Source organism: Orcinus orca, chromosome 1 (assembly GCF_937001465.1).
Source record: "Orcinus orca chromosome 1, mOrcOrc1.1, whole genome shotgun sequence".
Classification (NCBI taxonomy): Eukaryota; Metazoa; Chordata; class Mammalia; order Artiodactyla; family Delphinidae; genus Orcinus; species Orcinus orca.
The window spans coordinates 138,056,668-138,069,986 of NC_064559.1; the positions used below are offsets into that span (position 1 = coordinate 138,056,668).

General features: G+C 41.8%; 1 protein-coding gene across 1 annotated transcript in view; it reads right to left on the reverse strand.

Moving 5' to 3' along the window:
• Positions 1 to 1,584: 1,584 nt before the first annotated feature.
• The window catches only part of DNAI3 (dynein axonemal intermediate chain 3), a 61,856-nt gene continuing 50,121 nt past the window's right edge, over positions 1,585 to 13,319 (reverse strand). Inside the window, exons 17-21 of the mRNA XM_049715979.1 lie at positions 10,946 to 11,076; positions 8,825 to 9,029; positions 7,091 to 7,182; positions 5,576 to 5,692; positions 1,585 to 1,847 (exon numbers count right to left, since the gene is read on the reverse strand). Of these exons, the coding sequence (XP_049571936.1) occupies positions 1,689 to 1,847; positions 5,576 to 5,692; positions 7,091 to 7,182; positions 8,825 to 9,029; positions 10,946 to 11,076 (704 nt within the window). The 3' untranslated portion in view covers positions 1,585 to 1,688. The remainder of the gene's footprint in view (positions 1,848 to 5,575; positions 5,693 to 7,090; positions 7,183 to 8,824; positions 9,030 to 10,945; positions 11,077 to 13,319) is intronic.

The following is a 13,319-nucleotide window of genomic DNA, read 5'->3' on the forward strand; positions in this document are numbered from 1 at the left end:
AAAAAGTTCAAATACAAGGATGAGCCCTGGGACATTCCAGTAATGACAGTGACATGTGCGGGGCACCACCACCTTACATGCAGGTGCTCATTTGCCCTTATAAAATGTTACAAGGTAAACACTCTCAACCTGACTCCATAGACAGGGAATGTTTCACAGCTATGTGTCATCTGTCCAAAGGCACACAGATGGTTAAGTGCTACTACGTACCTGACTTCTGTGTACATAGCTTTTTTTTTTTTTTTTTAGTATTTACTTATTTGGCTGCGCTGGGTCTTAGTTGCGGCACGTGGGATCTTCTTTGCTGCATGCAGGATCTTCAGTTACGGCATGTGAAGTCTTAGTTGCGGCATGGGGGCTCTAGTTCCCTGACCAGGGATCGAACCCGGGCCCCCTGCACTGGGAGCGTGGAGTCTTAGCCACTGAAACACATTTTACCTCCTCTAGCAACTTATAAACCTTGGCATCATCCTTTGTCTTCCCTTCCCCACCCAATCAACCTTTCATTTTTTATTTTCACATTAAGCTTCAGGACAGGGTGCCCTAATCTTTTACGTTGAACTATTACAACTGTCTCCTAATAGGATTTCCTGCCTTGAGACTCTCCCACTCTAATCCGTTCCTTATCTTCCTGAGTATAAAGCTGATCGTGTCACCTTCCTGCTTAGCCCTTTCATTAATTCCCCAGCATCTGCAAACTCTAATCCAGCTTCTTTAGTTTGGTTTACGGGAGCCTTCACCATCTGGCTCCAAGCTGCTTCTCCAGTCTCATTTCCTGCCACTCTCCCTGCCACCCACCTCTCACGCTAGTCGCTTTCCTGTGACGTTGAATCTGCTACTGAGGTACATCAAGCTCTTTCACAACTCAGTTTCATACGCTCTTTCCTTTTTGTGCCCACACTGGTTAAACCTTCAGTACAATATTGACTAGAAGACACGACAGTGGGCACCATCTCGTTCCACACTTCTGAGGAAAACTTCCAGCTTTTCACCATTAAGTATAACGTTTGCTGTAGGATTGTTTTAGCTACCCTGCATCTGATTAAGGAAGTTTCCTTCTTTTTGTAATTGCAAAGAATTTATGATCATGAGTGGATGTTGACTTTTAAGGAATGTTTTTCTGCATTTTTTTTGTATCATAAATTCCCTCCTTTAATCAAACATCGATTTATTTTCTACTGTTAAATTTACCTTATATTTCCTGGATAAATCCAACATGATCTTCATGTGTTATCCATTTCTATGCGTATATTTCTGGATTCCATCTGCTAATATTTTGTTGAGCACATGGCCTGACGATCTGTGCAGTGGCCCAGTGGGAGCAAGTTTTGGTGAGGTGACCAAAAGCAACCTGATAATTAGGAGCAAAGTTTGAGCTCCACTTCTGTCTGGGATTAGGGGCTCTGAATGGATGTCAGGTGAGGACTGAGGGTGGATGTCTGAAGCTCTGTATTATTACAGGAAAGTGAAAATTTCATTATCAATAGCTTTTATATTCAGTACAAAGTTTAGTACATATTCAGTCCAAAAATGGAAACAGATCTTATTGTTTAATTCAAAAGTTTTAATAGCAGTGAAATAAAAGCTTGATATGCATAAGTAAACCTTTTTCACGTTTAGTTTTGCTAGTTCACCTTACATAAAAAATGATGAGTAAAGAAAAGCCCCACAAAGCCCTCAAAACACCCCTACAGAAAGCTTTTCTGTATCATTTCCTTGTTTGACATTGTCTCTTCCACTTTGATTAGACCAAGATTGATGAGGATGTCCTTTTCCAGTTCCAAATAACTCTCGTAGTCCATTTTCAATTTGGCTTCCAATTGTTCTTTTGACTTCTGATACGTTTCCTAGGGGGGAAAAAAGCAAGTCATTTGTATAAAACTCTGGCAGCTAGAGATACCAAAGGCTGGGAAGGGGCTATTTTTGAAAGTCTGGCCTGCCTGCTGTTCTGTGGAAGGGCTGTGAGGGGCAGAGGGCAGGGGGGCATCTCTTGCACAGTCAGGGAGAGAGGCTGCTGGCTCTGAAGGGGAGGGGCAGAGATGAGCGGAGCGGTGTGTGCGGACTCCAGGCATCTCCTGGCGGTGGGGCTGACCCAGTCTGCCGATGGACTGGATGTGGGCTCTCGGGGGCAGGGGCAATCCAGGCTGGCCTACGAGCTCCTGCCACTGATGCAGGGAGGAGCACATTGAGAGGGGAGAGAATAACAATGAAGGGCATTTATTCAGCTAATTTACCCAGCACCACTTGCTGAATAATCTGAGTCATCTGTTTTGCTCTTTGATCTGTCAGTGTTCACCTGAGTACTGCTCTGGTTTAATAACTGTGACATTTTAATTTATTGTAATATCTGCTGGGGCAGTCATTACGATTTTTAAGATTTTGTTTTTTCTCATCTGTGTCTTCTTTCAGAGGAACTTTAGGGTCACTTCACACAGGATGGTGTGTCATCCTGTGTTGCTTTTGTTTTTTCTCCTCTTGTCCTGTCCCCATCCTAATGTCTTCCTGTGCCTTCTGATGACTTGTCACAAAGCCCTGTCTTTGTGGATTCCATCAAAGGGACCAGAACTGTATTTTATTCTAGTTTCTTTAGAGAATAATTTGCAAGAGGTATTTTCCTCTTTTGAATATTCACAATGACTGATGTTCTCTTCCCCTGCCTCTGCCACATTCTTTCCGTATGTTTGCTTTTCCCCCTCTCTTAATATCTCTGCTTTCTCAGGTTCTTCATGTCTAATCATTATAACTGCTTCATAGCATGGTGAGGATTAAATGAATTATTAAATAGGACAGGCCCTCAGAATGGTGCATGCGCCCAGTAAGCACTCGTTAGCTACAATAACCAATTCACAAAAAGAGCACGACTTGATAAGGTGAGAGTAGAAAAATGTTATTCTTCTAACCTTTGTCCTTTACAACATATGTGACAGATTCCGTAGCACTTCCTATCATTTTTAGGTATTAGAAATAGTGTCGTTTTCAGGTATTTGAAGACTCAGGCCAGTCCAATATCCAAGTGAAGGCTGCCCCTTGTGGCTCCCACTGCAATGCCCCCCTGTGCACCTCCAGGCTCTTTCTGTAGATTGCCTCACCCCACTTAGAAAGTCCTTTGGGACACCTGATTTGAGCCTAGCTACTTCCAAGTTTCCACCTGGCCCCAGGAAAACTTACCACCCTCACTCTGCCATCAGTACAAGTTCATTGCCCCTGGTCCTCTCTCCACCCATCTGTCAGAGCAGTTTAAGCTAATCTTTTGCCTGCAGACTTTCCAACCATAGGAGTCAGGTCCCTGTCCCTGTGTTTCCTAAATTCTCCCTGGACATTCTGCTCTGGTCCCTTGGTAACTCCTAGCTCTTGGATTTCTGTGGCTCAGGAAGCTTCCTGCCAGGTGTACGAGGCCAATGGTCCATCCTGGCCAGCAACCTATCTCTAGCAGTGCTTCTCTTGAAGGTTTCCTCCCAGAGTCTGGGTGGTGTTGCAGAAGTGGGAATGGGGAATACACAGCGCTCCAACACCTCTCTCCAAAAAAAAAAAATCCCCTTTTCCAACCTTCTTCCCCATAATTCTTGCCTCCCTTGTGTTGCCTGGAGTGTGGGTCATTGACTAGGGGTTGCAGAATTCTTTTGAATTCTTCCGTCTTCTCTGTCCCATAGAGATGACATAATGGATCATATGGAAACTGCTACTTTTCTCAGTTTCGGGTGTCCAGCTGAAATTCCAGTTAGGAAAATTCCCATTTTGTGTGCTGTTAGAGCTGTAATTACTATTATTTTTCAATAAGTGAGCGGTATCCAGATTCAATGTTTGCAAAGAGATGGGTATATGATTTCCCTCACATGTGTGGGTTGAAGTGCACAGCCTAATCCCTGCCATTCGGGGGGCGTTCATGAAAACCAGCCTTGCTGGACGGATGTGTGATCTCCCCCTGCCCTCGGTAATAATATTAATAGTGGACACTTCCTAACTGCCAGTTACTGGCTAAGTGCTGTAAATATTTCAACTCATTTAGTCCCCACTGCAATCCGCTGAGGTTGTTAGTTTGTTCCCATTTCCCCTATTATCAGCAGTTGCTTGTAAGGAGATACTTCTGACCAACATTAGTTATTTTTCCTTGGTGCCCCTTTTCATTTTCTAAACGTAACAGAGGAGCCCTTTTAAATGTATTCACTTATCCACAGTCTAGTTCCAGAGAAAACTTGACAAGTGGTAGCTCTAATTTAAGGAGGGTACTATGTCAAATGGAAATGAAGTTACAAGAAGGTGGAAAAGTTTTGGAAACTCAAAAGCATCATACAATTCCAAGATATGATTATTATAATATTCAAGTTTTTAAAAAGTACTTCACATTGTAAATTATTTTTGGATTATCCACAATTCTATGTGGCTAATTAGCTGTCACTATGTTATTGAAACACTCCTAGTAATCGATGATTGCTGGTGTAGGAAAGGGTGGCAGATTTTCACCCAGTGTTTGTGGTTGTGCAAAAGAACAGACCAAGACCAATTTTTTTTTTTTTTTGTAGCAAAAGAAAACAAAGAAAAGTTAATTAATTGGTGTTCTTTTATACCTTGTCACCACTAAACAATGCTTTTAAATGATGCTCCCTCTGTTTTTGTTCCACTAATTCATATATATCAATGTGATAATGTTAATCTATTTGCTAATGCAGTACATTAAAATATTTCCACATGCTTGTGCTTTTAATTGAGACCTAGGGTCTTACATGAGTAATTACATTGGAGGAGGCTATATATTTGGCTATAAGGAAACAACAGGCGGTGATGAAATTGTTGGTGACAAAAGGGCAAGGAAGGGAATGAGCAAGAGACAAGCAGAAATATGGACTGAGATGACCTCAAGTGAGAAAGAAAGAAGAGCTGAATTCACAGAATATTTCAAGGCCCTAAATTCCAGTGGTCAAGGGAAGACCAAAAGAGTGATGGAATTCACATCAAACAGAGAGGCTGAGGAAGAGGATGGGGGCTTCAGAGATTTAGGTTCCTTTTTGGTAAATTTTTTTTTTTTTTTTTTTTTTTGCGGTACGCGGGTGTCTCACTGTTGTGGCCTCTCCCGTTGCAGAGCATAGGCTCCGGACACGCAGGCTCAGCGGCCATGGCTCACGGGCCCAGCCGCTCTGCGGCATGTGGGATCTGCCCGGACCGGGGCACGAACCCGTGTCCCCTGCATCGGCAGGTGGACTGTCAACCACTGTGCCACCAGGGAAGCCCTGCACTGTTTTAATGCATTATTCACTAGATGTTAAAATTCTATGAAATGAAAGCATTCGAATTTGAATCTTTGTATCTATAATTGGTATTTAGATACCACTGTATCTAAAGGCCTTTGAAATATAGAAAATTTCAGAAACTTAAATTGGGTAGAATCTCACTAGGTGTGTCTAACTGGTTGTTCGGACTCATAGTAAGCTAGGAAATCAGAGAAATGCCCCCTTGACTCCCATCAGAACAAGAATGAAAAAAGGCATAATTTTTCTATTAAAATTGTGGAATAAGCCAAACAAATATATTCTCAATGGCATTAGAGGAAAGCAATTATTGCTTCTGAAATTTAACTTACAACTTTTTTCTTCTCCATTTCCATTTCTTTCTTTTCTTCTTCCCGAATTTTTTTGCGCTGTTCTACATATTCTAGATGCTTGACTTCTCTTTCAAAGTAGTAGCTTATCCTAGATACCTGTTAGAAGCAGAGGCCCATGAGAGGGGGACCCACATGGAAGCCCCCATGTTCTTCATGAGGCGCTGAAGAATTTCTGCGGCTTGTAAGTTATTAGCTAGATTACCTGCTTTGGGATAATGCCCACAGGCCCACTATCAGAGGAACTAGCTAATTTGGGGGCTACTGGGCTAAGGTTTAGGGGCCTGCAAATTGAGGGATGGCAGGAAAGGAGTGGGATTGGAAGGAGAGAGCTGCAAAAAATTGCAATTTTGTTGGAGAAATATTCAGGGATTGCTCCCACCCCCCCTTCTTTCCTTCTCACTTTTAAGACTAAGGGAAGTTTCACATCATCAAACAAACTTGGAAAACCCAGATGAGGATGTCAATGGAAACCGTAAAGGGACTGGAAGCACAGCTGAGTTCCTGGTCCCCTGGAGAGTTAAACGTGTGGATGTAAGAATAGAAGCAGGGAAGTCAGCAGAGACCTTGGGCAAGGCCACCAAGGGAAGGAAAGTTTTTTGCATACCAGTAACTAGGGTGATGTTGTTGGGACTTGCAACAGATTGCAATCTATATGTTTAATGTTGGTTGCATACATATTTATGTATTTCTACATATTGATCTTCTTTTTATAACCTAATTATTAACACTGCTTGAAACCCTTGGGTGGTGTGCATGGAGTGGCAGAATACTGCCACTTCAGACCTGCTGCCTGCAGCACACCAAGCTGGGGAAGGACGGGTGGAGGCTGGCAATGGATAGATGCATAAAAATGTCAGCTGGGCCCTCTGGGAAGGATATCACTGAAATAAGGGTCCCACGCTTAGGTTACAACGTGAAAATAACATCTTATGATTATGAATCCCCAAATCAATTCCTCTCTGAATCTGGGCTTCATTTACTTGGACTTTCTTTTGCTGCATGCTTGTTTTTTTTTTTTCCCTAGCTTTAAACCATTTATCTCATAAAACAGAAATACATCCCCTTTTTTAAATTTTTTATTTTATATTGGAGCATAGTTGATTAACAATGTTGTGTTAGTTTCAGGGGTACAGCAAAGTGATTCAGTTATACATATACTTGTATCTATTTTTTTTCAAATTCTTTTCCCATTTAGGTTAACATCCCCTTATTTTTGACTGCATGATTCTTTTGTTCTCTTAAAGAGCAAAAATGCTGTCATTTCTTTTTTTTAACATCTTTATTGGGGTATAATTGCTTTACAATGGTGAGTTAGTTTCTGCTTTATAACAAAGTGAATCAGTTATACATATACATATGTTCCCATATCTCTTCCCTCTGTGTCTCCCTCCCTCCCACCCTCCCTATCCCAATGCTGTCGTTTCTGAACATACTTCTAAAACATGCCTCAGCAGTATCTGATCACGTAAATCCTCAAAGCCAAAAGTTACTAACCTCATTGGTGGAAGGGCGACTTAGTGTCCAAGGAATTTCCAATATATGCAATGTTCCATAATAATCAGCTATGGCTATAAATTGCTGCTTAGCTGAAAGGTTAAAAAAAAGTGGGAGAAAAACAACTCTGCAATCAGAAAGCCACTTTAGAGGTTAAACATGTGCTGTGTTTTTGTTTTGTGATTTCCCGAAGGACCTGTTGTGGTTACAATGATCTTGGCTGAGACCCTGAGTCTTCGTCAGCCACCCTGCTCACCCCCAATCATGTTTTCTCAGCCTCTATATAAGGAGTGTGGCTCCTAGCTGAGATTGACCCTCTCTGACTGGATCCACTGGGCAGATTTGAAAAGAAAGCAGGGACAATACATGGAAGATTTTCAAAAAAAAAAATCATCATGCCAATTTTCACCAAAGACATAGTAAGGGCTAAAGGATGCCATTATCCAGATGAATTTCAAAGACACAGCCAGAACCGGTTTTCTTATTATAAAAACAAATTGCTTCCTTTGATCATTTAAAATGGATATAAAACACGAATGTGTTTGAAAATTTAGTTTTCTCTCTCATCAACTTTTTTTTTCTCATTTTCAGCAGGTCTGGTTCAAATTGCTAAATCCTAGACTTGTAATCCCTGGAGGTATACAAAAGCAATGTTTTGTAGCAAAGATGGGAAAACACACTTTGGTGACACATACGGCCGAGTAGTATTAGTCAGACTCTGACACTCTCAGAGATTCTGAAGACTGTGTTTCTAAATGTAATGTTTCTTCTGAGAAAGAAATGAATAAAAAGACAATTTTATGCCTGCACATCTTTGGAAACAAAGGGAAAGTTCTTTGAAATGGAGCAAATATACATTGAATTTGGGTAGAAAGTATTACTTGGGTGAAACAGAGAAATTGGGACAAAGGATATAAATTACTTTTCCATCGACACATTCTTAAATTTCTGCTTGCTCTGTTATACATTACCTTTTTCCTCTTTATGAGTTTAAAAGTTATAGTTTAAAGAAATATATGACCCCGCAGAGTCATTTGATCTCAAGAAGGAAACTGCTTGATATTGTCCAGTGGAGGGCCATAAAGTGATAAAATATTGAAAATTTGTGACATAATGAAAAATTAAAGGTACAGAACTTATTCTATTTGGAAAAGAAGCAGCAAAATGTAGCAAAGATTTAGGGTTCACCCTGTGATTTAGGGACCCGGAGAGGGTGAGAAGGATGCTTTTTTTTTTTTTTTTTTTGCGGTACGTGGGCCTCTCACTGTTGTGGCCTGTCCCGTTGTGGGGCACAGGCTCTGGACGCACAGGCTCAAAGGCCATGGCTCACGGGCCCAGCCGCTCCGCGGCATGTGGGATCTTCCCGGACCGGGGCACGAACCCGTGTCCCCTGCATCGGCAGGCGGACTCTCAACCACTGCACCACCAGGGAAGCCCGAGAAGGATGCTTTTTATTGTGTGGTTTAAAATCAGCCTCTGCTTGACATACTAAAATGTGTCTCAGAAATAACTGTTGATGAAGAAAACAGTGAGAGAAACTCAGGTTGTATCCAGAATTTGAAAAGGGAAAGGAAGGGGAATGATGGGAAGGAAAGAGAAAGGAAGGGAAGAGATGGAATGGGAAGAAAAATCTTGAGAAGAAACATCGGAGGCTTTCCAGTTGAATGTCAAAATGTTCCTAAGCTAGCCCCAAAAGGCAAAATGACTTAGCTCATTCAATCAGAATTAACATACCAGAAAAGGTCCAGGGTTTGATGTATGTGATCATAGTTATACAGATGTTTTGTGACTGGACTGGTTCGTGGGTTTTCTCCAGAAGGTCCCAGATATCGATGTATCCATCTTCTCGGCCAATGTAAAAGACTCCAGGCCTTGTCAGGGACCAGTGCCCTGAGGTGTACCTTTTTGGTGCACAGGATGACTGAAGGAGGGGTCCAGTCTAAAAAGAAATTAAAAAAAAAAAACAAATTAAAAGCTTTTGTTGTTATCTGAGAGATATTCACAATGATTTTTTAAAAGTAAAACTCAGGGCTTCCCTGGTGGCGCAGTGGTTGAGAGTCCGCCTGCTGATGCAGGGGACATGGGTTCGTGCCCCGGTCTGGGAGGATCCCACATGCCGCGGAGCGGTTGGGCCTGTGAGCCATGGCTGCTGAGCCTGTGCGTCCGGAGCCTGTGCTCCGCAGCGGGAGAGGCCACAACAGTGAGAGGCCCCCGTAACGCAAAAAAAAAAAAAAAAAAAAGTAAAACTCAGATGGCTATGATCATATAAAAGATCAAACCTTCCAATCGAGCTATTTATGGTTCTAATAATCCAACTGCTGCTAAATCCATCGCTCTTTCTATGGAGACTGATGGACACCGGAGAAGTAAAGATTATAAGCAAATTTTGCCTATATCTTTATTTTCTTGTCAGGTGCCTGCTCACCATGGAAATAGCTCTGGTGGGCAGGAAAAGGGAATGAAAAGTCAATTCTATCTGTGAGCTGCACCCAATGGCTTATTAATATTATTTGGAAGAGATTCTGGACCACCAAAGCAACATAAGATCATCTTATCTTTTCTCTATTTTGGGGTAATTTGCCTTCTTTGGGAGGTTTTCATAGAGACTGAAGATCAGAATGTGCTCTCTTCCCACCGTCATGCTCCGCCTGGGCTCATTCACCAACTTACATCTGCGGGACTAAACTAAGTCATGAGCTGCTCTCCACCTTCCCATACATGCAAACAAAACCTTCCTACAGGGAACAACGAAGATCACCAATTCACGGACTCCTTAGAGGCAACAGGCCAAACCTGTTGCTCGGCTCCTTCAGTTTTGGTGGATAACCAGGTTCCTGACCCCTGCATGGTCTTTGGACAATCTTGCCTACATTTCTTTTGTCTTCCTCTTTAACCGCAAAACTCATGCTTGCTTGTTGTAAAAAAAAAAAAAAAAAAAAAAAAAATGAGCATACAAAAGTACATTGTTATAAAGTAGAAGTCCTTTTGTGGATGGACACTTAAGGAGTTTTCAACTTTTTTCAATGACAAACTTGTACATATATTCACACACATTATTTTTTTGAGTATTCCTGTAAGTTAGAGTCCCAGAAATAAAAGGAAAAAAAGTGTTAGGTCAAAGAATACATATATTACAGCTCTGAAATATATATATATATACACACACACACACACACACACACATATATATGTATATACATACTTTTTTACAGATTTTGATAATTTTCTTAAGTAGCTCATGAGAGGGACACATCCTACTGATTTTCCCATGCCCTTGCTTCACTAGATTTTACCAGTCTTTCTAGTTTTGGGCAGTTTAGCTTCTGTCTGCCTGGACCCAGGCCCTGTCCTAATCAGGACCACTGGATTCTTGGCACGGCCTCACCTTGACCCATGCACGTCTCTGCCTGCCTGGTGACGGACCCCTTAGCTTTCCTAGTCCCACTTTCTGAGCCTCCCGACAAATTGCCCAGTGCAAGAGCAGTGACAGACCCATTGCTTCTCCTTAGAGTTCGTGCCATAATCAGCATTCCATCTTGTATTTTAAGCAGAGGGAAAAACATAAATCAAGGGAACTGCCCATGATATACACAGTATTTTGAAGAAAAGACTGTTTGGTTTCAGAGAACAAAAGACTTGTAAATGTTTCCTTCCCTCAGGAAAGAAAAGCAAATGGTTGTGTTTTCCAAAGGCTTGCAGTGGTTCTGCTGACAGGCTGGGGCCCAGGCCATCTGTTCCAATTTCTCTAAAAAATGTCCCAAAGGCATTGCTATGTCAGAACAGTCTGTTTTTCCTATTGTTTTTCTCAATAACAAAGGACCACACACCCACTCCTCCATTTTGCAGGCAACTTACCATAATACCTTCTTTCCAGATGGCCACGTTCCAACCCCCAACAGTGAGGATAATGTCCTTGTAAAAAGGTGATCTCTGAATGGTGTGAACACCTCCATCATGGACTGTGTAGAGGCTCAAGGGCTTCTTTGCTGTTGGAGTGGAAAAGGCCATTTCACCTTTTATAACACTGTTTACATTCCTGCAATGAAGAATGGGCAGACCTCCGATGGACAGATAGGTCCCGATTAATGAGGTCCAAGAGTGGAGAACCAGAGGTCAGTTGGGGTGAATGAATCTGTCAAGGGACAGCTCCTCCTCTTTTTTAAGGCAAGTCCAGGGAAATTCCCATCGAGGCTACTTTTCAGGCTCAAAGGAACACTTCCTGTTCTTATTCATTCACTCATTTATTAGTCTATCAGTCAACAGTATATATTGTTAGTCAATAAATAATTGTGGATTGTTTGTATGTACCAGGTACTGTAGATGGATGGGTAAACAATGGTTAATAAACAAACATGATCTGTCCTCTTGGACCTTACAGTCCAGTGGAAAGACAGATACTCAACAAACAAATCCCAAGGTATATAATAAAAAAAAAATGTGAAAAGTATTTTGAAGTAAAACATATCACAAGAAAGAATAACAAGGGACATTCGTAATTTAGGCTGAATGGTCAGAACAGGCGTCTCTGAAGATGAGTCATTTAGGCTTGAGTTCATCATGGGAAGATTTTGGTGTGGAGTAGCATTCCAGACAGAAGGAAAAATACACACCAAAGTCCTGAGAAGTGTTTAGTGCATTTATTATTTTGAGGAAGGCAATAGGACTGGAGTCTGATAATCCCAGGGTGAGACATAGGAAACAAATGGAGACCAGGAGAGTCCAGACCTTGCAAATCCTTGTTAGGAAAAACATTTAGATTACATTCTAAGTGTCATGTTTTTTAATGAGCCCTTTAGGCCTGGAAGACTATCTGATTGACATACGAAAGGATTCTCTGGTTGCTGTGGCGAGAATGGATCAGAGGCAGGTAAAAGCAAAGAGGGGACACCACGGGAGGTTGTTGCTGTAGTTCTAGTGAGAGAGGATGGTGACTTGGATGAAGGTGCAATGGAGGAGTGGATAATCAGAAACGTTTGCGTGCTAGAGTTGACAGGAGGGGTGAGAGAGATGAGTGCTGAGAATGGCAGCCAGGTTTCTGGTAAGAGCAACAGGCACTCTGTACTTTCCATTTATTGCAACTGGGAAGACTAGAGGACAAGCAGATTTGGATATTAAGATGAAGGCTTCCCCGCTGTCTCTGCCCCAGGCACCAGGGTCCTTCTGCTCCCCTGGTCTGCCTCTTCCGCCATGGCTTGGGCTTCCTCTCCCCGGTCCTGGCTTTGGAGCTGGCTGCTCCTTATTACTTGCTGCCATACCCACAAGCCCCAGGGATGGCCCTAAAAATATGTGCCAGTCCAGGCCAAAGCATAATGTGTGGCTATTTTATACTAAAACCACGAATTTACTCTGAAACTTATCATATTAACAGCTATGTGAAGGTTGGATTTTTTTTTCTCAGAACAACAATGTAACATTAAGCAGAAAAAAAAGCTACCATAATCTTGTAAAAAGCTGATACAGTGTCAAAGAGATACTTGTCCACCCATGTTCATAGCAGCATTCTTTGCAATACCCAAAAGACAGAAGCAACCCAAGTGTCCATCAATGGATGAATGGATAAACAAAATGTGGTATATCCATACAATGGAATATTATTCATCCTTCAAAAGGAAGGGGATTCTGACATATGCTACAACAGAAATGAAAACTGAGTATATCATTTTAAGGGAAATAAGCCTGTCTCAAAAAGGCAAATACAGGGACTTCCTCGGCAGTCCAGTGGTTAAGACTCTACCTGCCAATGCAGGAGGCACGGGTTTGATCCCTGGTTGGGGAACTAAGATCCCACATGCCGTGTGGTGTGGCCAAAAGCTTAAGAAAAAAGGCAAATACTGTATGACTCCACTTACATGAGGTACTTACAACAGGTACATTCATAGAGATAGAAAGTAGACTGGTGGTGGCCAGGAGCTGAGGGGAAAGAGGAGTGGGGAGCTAGTGTTTAACAGGTACAGAGTCTCAGTTTCACAAGATGAAAAGAGTTCTGGAGATTGGTTGCACAACAATGTGAATGTACTTAACTCCCCTGAACTGTACTTAAAAATGGTTAAGATGTTAAATTTCTTGTTTATGTATATTTTTATCTCAATGTGAAAATTATTTGAAAAAAGTATATACAGTAAAAATAAATAAGTTTAAACATAGCTCTTCTAGGTTAAAAAAGACCAATTTTCCTCTAACCAGAGCTCCATCTTGAAGACAGCACAGAAGCCTAATTTCTAAGGGCCCC